Source organism: Mesitornis unicolor, unplaced genomic scaffold, assembly GCF_000695765.1.
Source record: "Mesitornis unicolor isolate BGI_N332 unplaced genomic scaffold, ASM69576v1 scaffold41960, whole genome shotgun sequence".
In the NCBI taxonomy this organism is placed as follows: domain Eukaryota; kingdom Metazoa; phylum Chordata; class Aves; order Mesitornithiformes; family Mesitornithidae; genus Mesitornis; species Mesitornis unicolor.
In genome coordinates this window covers 10,738-29,844 of record NW_010159675.1, presented here as the reverse complement: position 1 = coordinate 29,844, position 19,107 = coordinate 10,738, and the positions used below count along the sequence as shown (strand labels likewise).

At 37.5% G+C, this 19,107-nt stretch overlaps 1 protein-coding gene across 1 annotated transcript; it reads left to right on the top strand.

Moving 5' to 3' along the window:
- Positions 1 to 1,092: 1,092 nt before the first annotated feature.
- Positions 1,093 to 18,618, top strand: SGCE (sarcoglycan, epsilon; the record flags this gene model as incomplete). The annotated part of the gene is made up of 11 exons (XM_010187405.1): positions 1,093 to 1,309; positions 4,261 to 4,418; positions 7,002 to 7,074; positions 7,897 to 8,095; positions 9,093 to 9,255; positions 12,586 to 12,797; positions 13,553 to 13,579; positions 14,284 to 14,472; positions 16,083 to 16,126; positions 17,002 to 17,036; positions 18,568 to 18,618. Coding segments are annotated over 11 exons (1,368 nt in total), but the record flags the coding sequence as incomplete, so codon positions are not given.
- Positions 18,619 to 19,107: the final 489 nt, after the last annotated feature.

Genomic DNA, 19,107 nt, shown 5'->3' with positions numbered 1-19,107 from the left:
CCCTAACGTTCTGTGATTCTGTGATCTTGCTTATCGATCCAAGTGTGAAAATTAGCCCTTTTGTCTTCTAGGAGATATGAGTTTGTTCCTGTGAGTTTCTTATGACACCTCTGAAGTCTCTTTTGGAGTCACTCTTCCCTATGACAGTACCCCCATGCTGTATGGCCTGTAATCTTTGTTCAGAGATGTTGACTTCTTACAAAGTTTCTTTCACGTTAGTAAGCTGTGTGTTTCTGTGTCTGTGACTTAACTTCACCACTTGAGTAATCCTTGTCTCACTGACAAAATTGATCAGCAGTGATTGATTCTTTCAGGTTATTGACTTAAAATTGGGTAGTAATACGACAATCAGTCCTGTCAAGACACCATGAGAAACACCTATTAGATGAGAATTCTCCATTTAAACTTAAATTCTGAAACTTGTTGATTAAGTGGTTTCTTATTAATCTATCATAATGATTTTTGTATTCTTCTAATTCATTAAAATGTATCAGTGACACATGACTGGCCTATAATTGCCCATGTCCATCAGTTTTATCCTTCAGTGCAAGCACAACATCTTCAATAAAGAGCTCTCTAGCCACATTTTTAGATGTGCATTATCTGAACCTGCTGGTCTAAGAAAGTCTAGTTTGAAGAACTTGTATAAGTTCTCAGCTGAAGTGAGTTGTTTTGTCCTTTTCTGCACAGGAACTGAAAGATCTGCTGTTTCTGTTTACTGAGGAATTGGTACAATTGATTGGAAAGAGTCCTATTTATTCCTCATTTTCCATATTTTTATGTAAAACATCAAGAAACTGTGATTGTATGATTCATTTAATATATATTTACTCGAGCAATATTACAAATAAACCAACTATAAAATTACAATAGCCTCCTTTGTGTCAGTTTGTTGTTTTTTTAATTGCAGTAAAAGTAATGAGCTTGTGCAGCTTCTGAAATCCTAACATAGCTGGTTTTGTTTGTTGCTGTGTTGGAAGGGATCCTGTTGGGCAGAGAGAGGGTTTGCTCTGCATTCTGTTCTTAAATCTATGCAACCTTTTAAAAAAGTTATTAACAAGTGTCTCATATTTGTTGCTTTCCTTCTCCCAGATGCCCACATTGCCGTTGAAATGCATGCTGTATTATCTAGAGCATGTCTCACTTTTGCTTCTTTCTGTCTCTTGTCTTTCTTTCTGCTTTTCAGTGTACACGATTCTCTCTAAGGTGCACTCTGATCGGAATGTGTACCCTTCTGCTGGAGTTCTTTTTGTTCATGTTTTGGAGCGAGAGTACTTTAAGGGGGAATTTCCTCCTTACCCAAAGCCTGGTATGCGATGCTAAGATCTTCCGTATTGTATAAAAATGTAGAAGAATTTTTAAAAATCCAGGTCTATGTAGCATACCTTACAGTTCAGCATATAATATACAAAGGACAGGTTTTAGTTTCCATTGAAATATCTTCAAATGAACTAAAACATGTGGTTCTACAACTTTAAAATGTTCTGATTTGTGATCATCATTTGTGAAAATATTCATTTAATTGTGTATTGTGAAAAATGTACTTAATAGTTTGGGAAAGCTTAATAGTAAGTTCTGTAGCTGAGATTAGGAAGTACACCTTTTCTTCGCTTTCACATTAGTTACAAAACTGTGGAAGTTTGAGAATTCTGTCTGTTAAAAATGCCATTTTTCTGGTCACTGTTTCAGACATAGCACGTTTCGGACTATACAAAGGAGCACTTTGAAAGCATGTAGTAAACTTCAGACAGAATAGAAGAGTATATCAAATATGAGACTACGTAATGATGTTTTATTTCATTTAAAAACAAATGCTTCTTTGGATTCAGCCTTCTTCCTGTATTTAGGAACAGTTTTATGTTAGTAAGCAGTTTGTTTTTAAAGAAAGAGTTTTGTGTGGTGTTTTAATGTACACCTAAGGCAAACCCAAAGGATTGATCACTGACAGGTTAGAGTATGTATAAGCACTTGGGGAGTGGGAAGAGAAAGTAAGAACATTCTGCCCCACATGCTTAACAATGAAAAGGAACAATAAATATATAAATATATCCTATTTATGTAACTATCTTATTTTCCTATAAAATTAGGAAAAATCTCTAATACATGTACAATGCACACACAAACAAAACCTGTTTCCTTAATAAACTTTTGAATTTATTTGAGAGTACTATTTTCAAAGCTCTTTTAAGGAAAAAATAAGCTTCTGTTAGCATTGGTTAAGTTTAAAGAAATTCCTCTCGTTGAAAAATTGATGTTATTCCTGACATGTGTGCCTGAGTTTTCATTTCGTGTAACAGTGACTGGCAGTGTGAAGTTTGCTTCTGTCCCAGTTTTCTCCCAATTTTGGCTTATAAGTGGAAGGCACCTGGAAGTTTTACTAAAGATGGATTGTCTTTTGAATCCTTACAGCCCCCGCCTGACTTGACGTTGGTGGATTCAAAGGCAGCATTAATCTGATTTCAGCTACTGCTGAAATTGTTGTACCCATAGGTGATTGTGATCATATCGGAAATTCACTGTAAGGCCAGCTGTTATCATGGTCCTTCTGTTTTTGTCTGCTGTGCTGGATCATTAGCATGGTGTACCTTGATGAAGGGCAAACCAAAAGGTATCGCAAGTGGCTTTCTGATGTTTTGCCAAATCATTTGTGTTGCTAGGATTTTTATTATGAGTACTATAGATTAGGTTACTGGGATGCCCCGAGAGAATTGCGAGGAAAGTTGTGTTATACCCTGGTGCTGTTTTGGTGTGGTTCTGGTCCCTTTTACCTGCTGCCAGGGTTATAAATGCATTTTTGAAAACTAGTTACCCTTTGGTCTCAGTCTCTTTGCTCCTCTCTGAAGGAGATGACAGCCATTCTTTCCTCACTGAGCTCAGTTTCTGCCCTGTGTGCCAGCCTGCCTGTGTCATCTTCCCTTGTCACTTGTTCTACAATGGCTGCTGGTGTCATTTCAAAGCCAGGGTGGAGAAGGACAGTGCTGAGTTGTCTGCACAGGTTCAGAAAGGATTTGCCCAAGTTCTGCGCCTCAGCTGAACACTGCTTGTGGCTCAGTGGTGAGGATCTGTTAGTGCTTAGGTACGCCTGGCTTCACTTACAAAAGCTAAAATAAACACAAGTCAAATGAGGCCACTTCATAGAGTCACAGAATGGTTTGAATTGGAAGGGACCATAACTATCATCTGGTCCAATGGCCATGGGCAGGGGCACCTCCACCAGACCAGGCTGTTCATCTGCATGGCCCTCCTCTGGACCTGCTCCAACAGCTCGATGTCCTTATGTTTAGGACCCCAGAGCTGGATGCAGTACTCTGGGTTGGGGTCTCGTGAGAGTGGAATAGAGAGGAAGAATCACTGCCCTCAACCTGCTGGTCATGTTTCTTCTGATGCAGCCAAGGATACAGTTGGCTTTCTGAACCTCAAGTGCTCATTGCCAGCTCATGTTAAGGTTCTCATCAACCAACACCCGCAAGTCCTTCTCCTCAGGGCTGCTCACAGTCCATTCTCTGCCCAGCCGGTATTTGTGCTTGGGATTGCTTCAACCCATGTGCAGGACTTTGCACTTGGCCTTGTTGAACTTCATGAGGATTTGTAAAAGTATCAATGAGAACAACGAGAACTGGTCATACTGGTTTGATTTCAGGGGCTTTCAGAGCTTGCATCTGCACCATTGTATTTAGTAGCCATCAGTGGATCAGCTTTGCAGGAACATCTGGTTCTTTTTTTTTTTTTAATTAATTTGTTCTCTGAAGAAAATTGCTGCCAGGCTGTTGGTGCTGTAGACCTGTACATATATCCTGATGCTAACAGAAGCTTTCAGGCATTGATGATTACACAGCAACTCTTTACATTAAGCCCCCACAGGTACATTTGGTCTCTGGAGCCGTCATTAAAAACAAATAAAAGCAATTTTTTCGGGGAATTAAATTATTTAGGCTTTTGTGTTTTTGTCAGTAAGGAGATTAGATGCTGCAATTCTAGGTGGAATTGCGCTCTAAAAATCAGACCTACTAGCATGAGCACTCAGCCAGGTATCTCTAGGAAGTACCAGTACACTTTTCAGATAGGAATTTCTTAATATGCACAAGTGCAAAGTATGAGTTCAAATACTTATGGTATGGTAAAGGTTAGCAATTTTGTTTCTTTTTGGAAAGGTTTAGAAAACATAACTGGAAGTTGGAATAAGATTTTCTAGTAGAAACAATAAAATCAAAGCATATAACATTTTCTTGTAAATATTCTAACCTAGTTTTTCTTATCTAGGTGAAGTAAGTAATGATCCTATAACATTTAATACCAACTTAATGGGTTACCCTGACAGACCTGGATGGCTGCGCTATATTCAAAGGACACCATACAGTGATGGAGTGCTGTATGGCTCACCAACTGTAGAAAATGTGGGCAAACCAACCATCATTGAGGTATTTCTTTCAAAGGTTCCAGCATATTTTGTGTTACAGTGCAAGATTTAGAATTGTCAACAAGTGTTTTCACTTGTTTTTTTAAAAGTTTATTACAATTAAAAAACGATTATAAGGCAGTACTTGTGACAGTAACAATTTCTCTAAGATACCATTGTATCCTCTTTTGAGAGAAAGCCAGGTTGTATGGTGTTTCCTGTGTTACTTTTAAGGTATAACTAGTAAATAGCAATTAGGAGTAAAGCTTACTGTTCCTAGATGCAGTACCTTTAGATTCTTGCCCTTCCATCTTTCTAAGAAGCATTTCATTTCAGTAAATTATGGATACGTATTCAAAATACAGAGCAAAAACCCCCTTTGTAAACAACTGTACTGAATTGTGAACCTTGTAACATTCTGTCCTGTACATACGCCAGACGACTTGCCCCTGGAAAATGTAGTGTTCAGTCAATGAACAGATTTGAGGTTTGTTTGGTTTTTTCTTTAAATTAAATTGGTTTTTATCAAATATTGTCTGGTTCATTATTCATGTTTACTGATAGATTTAATTTTAATTAGCACTTACATGTGTTTAATTCTATTCTTGTAAGTGTAACAATGACAAAACCCACTACTTTATTTTAGACAGTTAGCTGTCCAAATGTTTAAAAGCACCAATTATTCATTGAGCAGCAATTGAAAGGGTGAAAGAACTATATTTTCTGCCATGCATATCATAGACAGCAGACTGAATCAGCCACTATGTGGTTCACAATGTTAAGGAAGATCTGCTCATTAACTTCCTTGAGCCATTTTGCTGCTTCAGCAGTATATTTGTCTTAAACTCTTGATAAGTTTCTTTGTTTCTAAATTGCATTTGATATAGTTGTTCTTCCTCAAGATTGACATCTCCTATAGATAATTTCACCCAAGCTTAATTCTGTATACATGATGCAGTTTTTTAGCAGGACTAATCACATCTGTAAAATTAATCATGTGCTGAAGTACTTGCAGACTCTGCGTAGCTTTCTGTAGAGGAACCATTTAAAATTGCCCTTTTTTAAAATGCCATGTGCATTTAGATTTTGGGATCTATATCAAGACCTCCATTACAGGCATGACCCCAAGCCTGTATCTGAACTAAATCTTGCCTAGCATACAAATTAATTCATTGCAGTTCCCTCTCAGATGTGACTTTTAAATTGATTCTGTAGTACGTGAGGAGGGCAGATTGCATGCAATCCACTTCCTAGCGCTGTCTGCGAGGAGTGGCCTGACTGCAGCTTTCATCATGTCCCAGTGCCTGAGGTGGTCAGGGGTAGGGTCAGTTACCTGGAGGAGACCTCATGATTTGAGGTCTGCAGTAGCACTGCAATGGAGCGGGTAACGTTCTTGAGCTCAGGCTCCTTTGAACGCTGTGCAGGCAGTTTGGGGTTGGATGGATACTCAGTACAAAGGCAATCTCTGCCACTGTCACTGCTACTCGGTACGGGTGCGTGGTCCACACTGGCAACTCTCCCTGCTGTCCAGAGCATTATTCATTTTCCTTTATATTTGTTAAAAGAAGTGCAATATCTATTACTTATGTTTGTTTAGTAATCAATGTCACTATGCTTTGTACCTCTGTCTGCTGAGAAGCAGCATAGTTCTGTCACTATCACCTCTCCTTTGTCCCTGAAATGAATGAACTAAAGTCTCAAATTAGGAAGAAAGTTAGTCTTTTTTTCAGTTTCTTTCATGAAAAATTTATCACCTTTCAGGAGAAAAAAAAGAGTAGAGAAAATAATACTTAATTATACTGATATCCAGCCTCGTTCTGCGTTTCTTATGAACGAGCACTTAATCATAGTACTGCTTTAGAGTACAGTCACCACTGAAGAGTAACCACTTGTGAGCAATTCTAGCATCCTTCTGTAATTTGATCATGAAGGCATAGGTTTCCAAAAATAAGTCATGAATGTTTTATCTACCCGTTAGTTTTCAGTTCCCCCCTGAGTTACAGATTCCAGAATTTTTTAAAAAACTACTTGTGTTGGAGCAATGCCTTTGAATCCATTCATGGTGTTTGACTTCAGTGGGGATAGAACTAAAACTCCCAGTCCCAGTCCCAAAGATTAGAATTGCTGGGATGTCAGCACTCTTTCCTCTAAATATCTCCATGTAGTTTAGTTTCCTAGGAGCTATCTATGAGTATAGATCTTATGGTAACCGTGGAGGGTGGAAGGGGAAATGGAGAAACCATTCTTCACTTATGGTTGTTCTTAAATCAGAGCAGAAAAGAAAGAATACATTTTTATGGCAGAACACTTTTATCTGGATAAAATGCATTCACATATATCCCTTGGATAATTGTATTTGGCTACAGACTGCTTGAGAATATTCCGGTATCCTGACTTGAAGGTCATACTGCATCAAATACATTGATTTTACCTTTCAAATTTTATATTAATGAATGAGTATTCATATGTTTCAAAATAAGGAGGCAAAACGTACAAAGGTGATAAGTATTTCTGAATTATCAATCTAATTTTCATTGAAATTTCATTTACTTGGTGTTCATATGTGCATTGTTTTGCAATTATATATATATTTTTTTTACTTTAGATCACTGCATATAACAGGCGTACCTTTGAGACAGCGAGACATAATTTGATCATTAATATAATGTCAGCAGAAGGTATGTACAGAAAATAGTTTAATGTGTTTTGAACTGAATAAGCAAGAACATCTCATGGGCTCCTGTTTTTTTAAGATTAAAAAAGTAATGTAAAATAGTTGTCTGGTGTTCAAGCAAAATGTCAGGGCATAAAGGGGAAGTACAAGTTTTCACTCTTATGGCTCAGTTATGTTTAGCTAAATTATTTCTATAAGGTAAGACATTAAAAAAAAAGTTTGCTTTTTTTGTAATTAATTTCAACTTCTTCTCTTGTCTTTTCAAATGGACCTTCCCAGAAGGATTTTACTTCTTTTCTACATGTTATTTAGTTTGCTTAGTTCTGCATGTTCTTTATGCAGAGAAAATCATATAGGCAGATTCAGAAAACAACAGATTATAGCATGTATAGACATTTCAATTAAAAAAATAAATTGAATTGATTGTGCCCTTAAAATTAGTTTTCTTCATCATACTTATATATTGACAGTCTGGAGTACTGCAGGTTGGAATCCACTGCCACTACAGATAAGTTTTGATCCCAAAATTAGCATGAATGTAATTTTATCTGTTTAATGAAGATTTACCTGCTGAGACTCTTCCTCTAGTCTGCTTCTTGTTCTCCCAGTTGCTTTATAAATAGTCAATGGTTTGCAGCTTAAGTAACAGCTAGTAGTACAATTTCATTAAACATAATCACATTAGGTTCAAAATGAACTAGTTCAAACGCAGGAGTTTTGGAAAGGTGTATTGATCTTAAAGTGGTATTACCTTAATCATTACTTCAAGTTCTTTGTTATGGAGCCTTTGTTTAAGGCAAAACTCTTCTATTTCTGTCACAACTAGATTTTCCGTTACCGTATCAAGCGGAGTTCTTCATAAGGAATATGAACGTGGAAGAAATGTTGGCAAGTGAAGTTCTTGGCGACTTTCTCGGAGCAGTGAAAAATGTGTGGCAGCCGGAACGCTTGAATGCCATAAACATTACTTCAGCCCTCGACAGGGGAGGGAGAGTTCCACTTCCTATTAATGACATGAAAGAAGGGTAAACACATTTGTCATAATGTTTTTGCTTTTTTTTTTTTTTCTGTTACTGAGAAGCTTAAAATATGGTATTAGATATGAACAGTTTACTGATGTTCTCAGCCCCTGTTACGCCGTGACTTTATCATATTACATACCATTTCAAAAGGCAGCAGTTCCTATATATTGGTTTTACAATCCAAGGACTACTAATAAATGCCATTAGTTATTAAACAGCTGATAGTAAATATGCCTATTTTGTATTTCCAGTGTTACTTTGGAGCAGTCGACATAAGTATATACATTGACATACTTTTTGAGTATTCAATAATTCTCCATTCACAAAACTCAAAATTTTGAAACAAGGTGTGGTAGAACATAGGTCAGAAAGACACTTAGATTTCTAAGAGCAGTTAGCATGTAACTGTCATTTGTAGCTCGCTCTTACTGAAATTTAATTGTGTGGTTTAGGATTTTCATCTGAAAGTGATACGCTGAGGTATATGGAGAATTTAGGTTACTGAGTATAAACTGTAGGAATGCTCTATTTCCAGTTATGATTAATAACCATAAATTCTGTTCTGAAATGTGAGACTTCAATTAGTAAATAATAAGGATTCAGTCTTTTCAAAATATGGTTGTGGTAGTGCTTTTTCCTGGCAGAAGTAAAGGTACCTTGTTGTTTTTAGGTATTTTGCATCAAATAGTATTTAAGAAAGGGCTGAGGGTTCAAAATCCAAGATATGTGCAGAAAACGTTGTTTCAGGGCTCTCTTGTGCATCTGGAGTTTCTGAGCACATCTAAAGAAGGGAAGCAACTTCTGTACTAGCCAGAGATTTCAGTGTGTTGTTCATATGCTTAAATAAAGTATACCATCAAGAAAAATAACAAAGTAACGTTGGTCCTTGAAGCACAGCTGAATGTTACCATGAACAATATTAAGATTCAGAAGAGTAGGACACTGTCCTTTGGGGATTGGTGAGAGGAACCCTGACAGCATCACTCCTCTCTTTCTGCAGTGTGTATGTCATGGTTGGGGCAGATGTTCCGTTCTCTTCGTGCTTACGAGAAGTGGAAAACCCACAAAATCAGCTGAGATGCAGTCAGGAAATGGAGCCTGTAATAACCTGTGATAAAAAATTTCGTACTCAATTCCATATTGACTGGTGTAAAATCTCTCTGGTGAGTTATTCTATTATTGCATAAAAAGTATGTTTGTAGTCCAATATTTTATGCCCAACATGATTTCGGTAAGAGTTTTGCCAGCCTGGCCAGACATCTCTGCCAAATTCCACTTTATCGTGCCTGATGGACATTGTTTTCCATCTAGCAGACACTTAAGATTGTGAAAGGTTTTGCTATGGGGGCTGAATTCTATTAAGGTTGAGCACCAGTGAAACCTCCATATTAATTTTCAGTAGTGATGATTTATATAAATGGCCAGAGAACTCTAGGGCTTGCAGAAGTAAAAGTAATGAGAGAATTGTTTAGGTACATGTAGTTCATTAATTCAGCATGCTCATACTGCTGCTTACACTTGCTTTCCTGAAATGTGCGCATCTATATACGTGTTTTCTCAAATATTCAGTCTACAGTACTGACCAGTTAAATAGTATTTCTATGCTGTTAAAAAAAGCTTTCTGAAAATTGTCTAAAACATATTTCATGTTAAAAAAGAAATAGAAAAAGAAATAGCGTTGACTAATGGGAACATTCTTCTCAGTCGAATACAAGAAAAATGATAACTGAATACTGGACTGCTTGCTATGGAAGGACTATAATTTCCAAAGAGGCTTTTCAAGGTTTTTTTATTATTAGTTCTGGTAGGGAAATTCAAGAAATTACACAGTATTGGAAGAGAACGTTGCAGATAAGTTTGAACAAAGATGGTGAAGGTGCATATACTTAGGTGATTGTTGAGCTACTTCAGACATTTCCTTAGAGGAAACTGAAAGGGAGCTAGGAAAGGCTTTTGTACAATGTAAAAAATGTACTAAGTATGAGAAAAGGTATTGATACACAAAATTGATTCGATAACTTCCGACCCTTTCTTTCTGTACGCTTCGAATCAGGAAAACTGGTAGAAAGCTGGAAAATACTTGTTTTCAAAGGAATATCCAGATTATTTACTCTTTATTTGCTTTCTGTTGAGAAATTGCAAAAGGTACATGTTTACACAGTAATAGCAGCACCTGAAAAATAGTAGAAGGCAGTCAGCCTTTGTCAAGAACGAACTATGGCAAGTCTTTGATTTCCTTTTACAAGAAAGAAGTAGAGGTGCAGAGGCAGATGTTGTTTCTTTTTGGTAAGGTTTTTTGAGACTGTCTTATAAACAAACTCAGAAACATGGCCTAGATGAAGGTAGAACCTAGTGGAGAGCTGCTTGGATAACCATAACCAGAGCAGAATTATTAATAATTCCTTGCCATTCTTCATTAATAAAATGGGTGATGGAATGTGCCTGTTAAATTGAATTTACAATCCCCATGAAACTGAAAGGATCTGCAGGTACTTTGAAGGACAAGATAGAATTCAGAAGGGTCTTGGGAAATTGGAGAAATAGCCTTAGAAAACGGGGTGAATTTCAAAAGCAGCAGCAGAGGAATAGTGCAGTAATGCAAGAATAAACAATGTTGCTCGTGCAGAATGAAGAGCAGCAGGTTAGGAGTGCTTCTTCAGAAGAAATGTCTGATAGTAACAGTGGCTCATAAACTGATCATGAAGCAGTGTTGTGCTGTTTTGAGAAAAGCAGAGATTGTGTAACAGGAACAGGCTCTCAAAGAGAAGTGTAATTTTCTACAGCAGCCTATAACCCAGCCTCCTTGAACTTGGCACTTGCTTTGACAACGTGCCATGATAAGGGAGTTTGAACAGTCTTAGGGGTGTTTATGGTTGCTGGCAGCATTTGTAACCTGATGGATCAAAGGGAAAACGGAGCCAAGCTTCCCTCCGTCTCATCTCAGTCTGCTTTTCACAAGGCAAGCCACGGGGCAGGAAGTCCCCCAAGATCCGTGGACTTGGAGGGAGTTGAGCTCTGTTTCCCATAACCACAGCAGAGAGGAAAATAGAACCATCATATCCTCTTCTTCCCACTTTTTATGAGATGATGTTGGTGTTTAGCACCTAAATTAAAGAGTAGATTTAAGCTTGTGGGTCCCAAATACGGAAAAGGGGCAACTTAATACGTGTGTTCTCTTAATGCTGCTTTCTGATCGCTTGTTCTCACACCGTGTATTGGCTTTTGTCAGTCACACCAGTAGCTGCATATTTCTTTTTTGTGTATCTGCTTAGGGCTTAAGATTCAGCTAAACAGCCAGGCAGAATTCATAACATAAAATACATTGCAGAATTTAATGAGTGGAGAATAAATAAATTATTTTTTGTAAAACTATCTTGCACTTAAAATATATATGTGTGTATGTATGCATTTGAAGCTCGACATAACATTATTTCTAGCATTCCGTGAAAACCTGTTCATCCATTGCATAAGTTTTAATACAGCATTTTATGACTTAGCGAGTAAACTATAAAGAAATGACCATCGTTTGCAGGATTTCTCAATGAACAGCCAGGCAAAAGGTCAAGCATGTAGGCAAATATTTATTTTCATTAATGATCTGGAGAGAGTGTTAAAACTAACACTGATAAAATGTAACAGTAATATCTAATTGGAGAGAACAAGAAAATGGAAGCAGAAAATTGAAAAGTTACGTGGGAAAGGCAGTCAATTAAATGCTATAGGAAATTCAGTAGCAAAAAAAAAAAAAGGTTGTATTTCTGGTAACACTGAATACAGACATAAAATTAAATACAGGATTACTTGTGACCAGGAATGCAGCCTTCTGGGAGTTAGTTGTATTAGGAGGTAGAAAAACCTTGGGACTCTGGCTCTGATCAGCTATAAATGCACGTTTCACGCCAGGGTGCTTCCTGCATTTTGGGCAGGGGGAAGGCAGCAGAGCTGCTCAGTCCTCAGCAGCGCGGTTCATGTAATCTTGGTTTTCTGAGTGCTGGATGCAAAGCTGAATAGGAAGAAGAACAAAGAGAATCCATAGGTACTCCTCTCTTCATCTCTGCCACCTTCACACAAGAGAGGGCGGTATTGTGTATAGGAAGACTAGTAAGAAATAGATTAATTCGTCAAAAAAGAAATCGGTATCAAATAATTAGTTTGCAATAAGAATGTTTACTTATTTTTCACTCACATAGTGTTTGTGTGAGGTAGCCCTAAAATTAATCTGTAAAAAACATAGTGTGCCTGGTAGGCACAGAATAAAGTAATGCTGTGATAAAGTAATAAAGTGATGTTACTTATTACATTGATCGGAAGCTTTCAATGAAATGTAAGGTTTTATTGGTTAAGTGATTGGATGAAATTGTATAGAGTTTGTCAAATGTGTAATATGGATTCTTTTAGATGTTATGGCTGGTTAAACACTGCCTGGTTTTATATTCTGTTACTTTGTTATGTAATTGTCTCTTTTTTCTTCTTATTTTTTTCCTGGGTATCAGGTTGACAACACAAAACAAGTTTCCACCTTTCAGGAAGTGATCCGCGGAGAGGGGATATTGCCCGATGGTGGAGAATACAAGCCACCTTCAGACACACTGAAAAGCAGAGACTATTACTCGGATTTCCTAATTACACTGGCAGTGCCCTCGGCAATAGCACTGGTGCTTTTTCTAATACTTGCCTATATCATGTGCTGCCGACGGGAAGGAGTGTGAGTACTTTAACACACTAATAAGTAATTGTCAAGTAATTTCTAAGATTATAATGTACAGAGGACTGTTTGTTAGAAGAGTTCCATTCAGTTCATTAAAAACATTTAAAACAGGCCAAAAGATACCTGCTTGCAATACTGAACTATTTCTCATCTAAGCACGTACAGTAATTTCCGAGAGAATGGATGTAGGGCCTTTAATTGTTCTAGTTGGAAGGCTTAAAAATCTCAACATACGCACAAAACCCCACAAAATCTTCACATACGCACAACTCTCCAAAATGCCCCAAACAAATAAAATACTAATAAAGGATCATTGGTTCAGGTAATATTAAGTAACTTCTAAAATGCTAACTTTTATATAATAAATCTGGTTGAGGATATGAACTGAATTTAGACATATTAAAAAAGAAAAGCACATAAAAGGAAAGCAGCAAGTAACGTAATTTCTGCCATTTCTTACACAAACTACAGTTTCATTTTGTCACAGAATTTATTTTAGCCAGAAACTTGTTCTTTAACTTGCATTTTCATTTCTCTGTGTGTGTCTGTGTGCGTGTCTGTCATCAGTACCACATCTCTCTGCGTGCGTTCACCGAGGCCTCATCATAAACACAGTGCAAATGCTGCCAAGTTGCGTTTAGCAGTGACCTTGTCAGCATTTCTACACCATGTACTATTTTCATCATCAGATAGATTTAATGTTCCAACTATCAATGCTATTATTTAATTCATAAATTTTGTTTTGTTTTTAGGGAAAAGAGAAACATGCAAACACCAGAGTAAGTGTCTTCTTTCCTGTTATTTTTCTTTTACCATTTAATTTCCATTCTCAGTAGCTTGTCATGCTTCATACATGTGTGTCATAATCTTCTTTCATTCTCTCTAATCCATGGTTTAATTCATGAATGTGAAAGCTGCTTTTAAATCAGAGTCTTGGCAAGGATAGAAGACCAGAATAAAAAGGGTTTGAAATTAACGTCTGACACGTCAAAATAAAATAGTGCTGATAGAATAAATATGTTAATACATAATTTATACTGCTGTTATTGGACTTCCCAGCCTCTCTTAAAGGCACCTGACAGGAGAACAAATATCCTGGAAGTTATCCAGTGCCTATACTATGGAGTGTTTTAAAAGTAATCTATGAGTTTTTATGAATCTACACAAGAATAAAGAGTTAACTAAAATTTTTAACTGCAGCAAATAAATGGAATGTTAGCCATAAATTTCACAGCCTTGGATCCTATGAAAAATACGTATTCAGGTAGCAGAATCTAATGGAATAATGACTGCTTTAAAAGTTAAAGAAATCCAGTATTTACTAAATTAACTGTGTAAAGGTTTACTGTAATTGCTGCACTGTAGAGTCTGTAGCATGTATCAAAGTCCTTGTATTTTTAAGAAAAATAATAATTGCAAAATGTATCCATTTTGATAGAGCACTTAAAATATGTATTTACTATTATATTTCTGTTTGACACAGCATCCAGTTGGTCCACCACAGTGCTATACAGAAATCAACCAAAGAGCTTCGCGACATGTCCAAAAATAGAGAGATAGCATGGCCTCTTTCAACGCTGCCCGTGTTCCACCCGGTTACTGGTGAGATCGTGCCGCCCCTTCACACAGACAGCTACGATAACACCAGTATGCCACTGATGCAGACACAGCAGTAAGTATTTAGCTTTGGTTCTGTATTTTAATAGTCACTATGTTGCATGGTTTAGCTCTGGATTCCAGTGCTTGTCATCTGCAGTGTGTTTATGATGGAGGTATCACTTAGGAGTCTGTAGTTCAAGATTGCTCTGATGTGTGTGTTTCAAGTAGGAAGAAAGGCCTTCTGTTATAAAATTAAATGGCTGGGTTTCAGTCTGGAGGCTTGGCAAGGAGCTTTGCGTGGAACAGTTACATTTCTGCGTATTTTGAAGAAAAACTACTTTTGACAGAGGAATCAGTTAAAACTCTTCTATTTTAGACACCCTGCCTCTTAACCCATGTCTTTGGACTTCTGGTTTAAAACTGCCAGGCGGTTGGTGGTAGTTTCATGCCGGAAAATCCAGACTTTATAAGTAGGTAGTCATGTACCTGTCACACATGGTTTATGTTTGAAATGTTAACATTGAACAGAAGAGCATATTCCATTACACAGATAATAAATACAGACTTGCCAATGAAAACTCAAGAGCTCTCAGCCATTTCCACTGTTGCCAACCTCCCTCCAAGACAGAAACCAGAAGAATTCATTTCTATTCCTTAAAATTCCTTTATCGGTAACTTAACGAAACTATCAAGAGCGGCCCATGTTGTGCTTTGCATGTGTCCTGCTTCAGACAGGTCGGTAGGGCTGTATTAAAAACTCATTTCTAGGAAGGTTTGGTGGAGGTGTCTGGGGTTGAGCACAGCTGAGGGAGTGGTCTCAGAAGTGGCCAGTGTTGTTTTTCGGTGCCGTGCTGTGACACCAGCTCTAGTCAGTGGCTCCTCAGCTGGCCTGCACAGCCCCAGTGATACTGGTCCAGTGCCAGCGCTAACTTGGCCCTAATTTACACATGCTTGCCCTGAATTCCCTTTGTAATGTAGATACGTGCTAGAAGAGTGTTTCCTTCTCCCTGTCCCAAAGCTAAATTCTCCAGAAAGTTCAGCTGTATAAAAATTAACCCTTGTACAACTGCTGCAAAATGCTCTACCCTGTCTTTTACAGGGTCTTCTCTATTCAGAGTAGCATATTTTATGACTGGGGTGCCAAAAGCTGTACCAAAGGCTTTCTTGAATTGTACGTAGAGTATTTATCCACTTCACCTACATTCCAACCTCTAATTCCTTTCTGTAAAAACAACCTTAATATCTGGTAGCTGTTAAAATAGACACTTGAGGAAGACAAAAAAATGTAACTTTGCCTCGATGAGTGAACTGGTCCGATGTGTAAAACTAGCTGACAAGTCAGCCAATAATTAAACTGCAAATATTGTCACCTTCTCTGTATTCATCACTTCTGGGAACCAAACTTTGTATAACATAAGAAACCTGCAGTGACTCTTGTTACCTCTGGCATTCCACCAAGTCTGAGCCTTAGAACCTAGCTGACAAGTGAAATTTGAACTAGTCCTTAACACTAATTTTCTTTCTTTCCTTGACTTGGCCAACCTTTTGCCAACTGCATTTGCATAGTGAAAATGGAGTTTTGTTTCATAAGCAAAAAAGAGAAGTTTAAATACTGAACTTTCATGCATAATATACTTCAGAATTTGTGTGGAAGCATTAAGGATGTTGAATTGTTTTTTGTAGGAACCTGCCACATCAGACTCAGATTCCACAGCAGCAGAGTGCAGGTCAGTGCTGAGAAAATACTGTAACTATTTAGTGACTGGCGCAGAGGAATCACTAGTCAAAATGCATACAGCCTGTGGACAGTGGAAACCATTTTCACATATACTAAAGAATTAACAACATTGTCGTTCTAGATTTTTATTGATACATCAGTGAAAATTTTGGGATGGGATTGATTGAACAAGTAGGTGAAATGCTACGTTAGGATGCAGCATGAGAAACTGGCATCTGGTACAGCTAATTTAGAAGCCTTCCAATATAAATAATTTTCTGTTACAACATGAAGCTACAGCCAAATTCTAAATGTGGTTACGCTGTTCAGGTTCTCTAAAACTTGATAGGAAATCGTAATTTCTAATTCCCACCAATACTAGTTAAGCTCTGAAGAAGGAGTTCTTTATTGCTGTTACTAAATGTAAAGAGTTGATACTGGGGAATCTGTGGTGAGGCACATATCTATGCTGCAGGTTTCCTGTGTCTTAGTCACCACTCTTACATCATTTTCACAAATCCTCATGTACTGACTGAGGTGGTGAATGATCCCATCAGAGCATCAACTGGGGCTGCTTGTTATCCCTACTTGGTGCATCAGGTCTGGGAAACAGCTACAGCCGTAGCCATGTGAAAGCAGATAAAGATCATACAAGGAAAATGTAGAGGCCAAAGGGTAATTTTTAAATATTCAAAGAGGTATTTAGGCAAAGCTCTAGGTGTGTATATATATATCTATCTATATATATACACACACACATGTATTGAACATAATGTGGGAACTACTGCTCCAAGAGGAAGACTTGTTTTAATTAGGAGTTATGTAAGCAACTCTTTCTTTTCATTCAAAATCCTTCTTCTTCATTACTGCTTTCGGGGATTAAAGGAGAATTTCGCATGACAACTTTTCAAAGATTTGAGGCAAGTATATAATAGATGCTTCTGCCCGTGTGTTTTTTTTGTTACCTGGAAATTAAAAACACATTTACAAAAAAAACCCCAAACCTGACTGCAGTTCTGCTAGCTTTGCTGTTTGTGTGCTGTACTGTACATATACTGGAAACAGCAGATGACCCTGGCAGTCAGAGCCCTAGTCCAAAGCCTCCAGCGCTGGTTGGGGTTGAGATTTAGCATAGCTCTTAACACTCACTACTGCAGGCAGTTAGAAGGCAGAATAAAAATGTCACACAGTTCAGCCGTTTTGTGACAAGAATACCAGTCTGTCTTGCAGTAAAAAGGGGCAAAATCACCTGTCTGTATTTCTGTAGTGCTTTATTTTGGTAGAATACACCTTTCTTTCATATTCATCACAGATGCTGCCTGTGGCAGGCTCACAGAAATTGGGTGGATGGGTGGGATGTATTTGGGACAGACAGTGTTTACTCCTCTTCTCTTAGTTTACAATGACAAGTGCAAGCACTTCATGACATGATGGCTTGTGTCCCTTGCAGTTTATCTTCTGAAGGATATCTATGACTCCTAACTTTCTAAAAATCTAACCTGACAATTTAAAACAAAAATCAGGCCCTCCTAAGATTTTTTTTTAGTAGCATCAGTACAAACTTAGGAACCAATTTTATTGATCTGTTCAAGTAAGAAATTGATGAAAGTAAAACACTTAAGGCCGAAAAACCTATAAAACTAAACAGTCATTGTTTAATTTGCTTCCTTTCCCACAGAAAATTCCCAATTATATACTCAGGATTATTACCATATAGTCAGTTACCACCCTGAGTACAATGGCATTTCTATTTTAAAGCCTCAGTAGACCATACTGTGTAATTTGAAGAGGAGACCCTGTCTAATAAGCCCAGTCCTCTTCAGGAACTATCTGAATCCCCAATAAGAAACAGGTTTTTTTAACCATATATAAAAAATGCAGACTTAATAACAGACATAATGCTCAACTGTTTCACAAAGCGAAAACACAGTTGAGAAAGAATTGCATGAAAGGTGGCAGCTCACATCCAACATTTATATTACACTGCTGAAGATCACTACTGGTCTCCAATATGAAAAGGTGTATTCAGCTCTGTAATTGTCTCTCTGCCACTTGGCAAAATTGATGAGGACTATTTTAAGGTGCTCAGATGAAAGGGTATTGTAGGGTATTCCTGGAATGCAAAAGGCTAAGTAGTGGATGTACCCTGCGTACTGCGTTTTCCGTTTTGAGCTTCAGTGTCTCCCTGTGAAGTCTGTTAGATCTCAAATAGAAAGATCAGGTCAGTTCTCAGTTAAAGTCTTTTCCCAGCTTTCCCTTCCCAGAAGCAAGCAAGCAAAGCTTTTTCATGGATGTGTTGTGTTTTGGTCCAGGATGTACTGCTGGAGTTTCTCCAGTGTGGTTGTCGATAAAATAAATAGTGCTTATGTGCTGTGCTGCCACCTGACAGCTCAGTACTGGTGAAGCGTCATCTGCCACTAATGGATTATATAAATTCTCATCTATTTGCAGGTAAATGGTATTCCTGAGGAAAGAAAACTAACAGAAGCAATGAATTTGTAATCAGAGAAGGCAGGAAACTGTCGTATTTCCATATTTGTTCCGATTGATGCATGAGATTTTCTGGTGTATATTGTGCATGCTCACAGCATTACGATGATTTCAGTGCCAGAGAGTACAATCACTTCCATATAACTAATGTACTGTACCCTTTTGTACTTCTGACATTTTGTAAACACCGATAACTTTTTATATTTGTTACATTCAGAAAATAATCTTTCAAATATATGTATTAATAAATATCAAACTTTATTCTGTCTTGTGATCTCTCCTGAAAGTTTTAACAGGGAAATCAAAACTTTAAGATAAGCACAAGGTTCAAGGGATTTCAGACTCTGTCTGATGGGATGCTAAATTGCCTTACGTTTGCACACAAAAAGCAGTAATGTATAAGCATGGAAACTTGTGCAATATGATAAGGCTCAGAAATAGTATTCCAGATATAGGAAGCATTAATTTTTTAGAGATTATCAAAATAGAATGAGCAGTTAT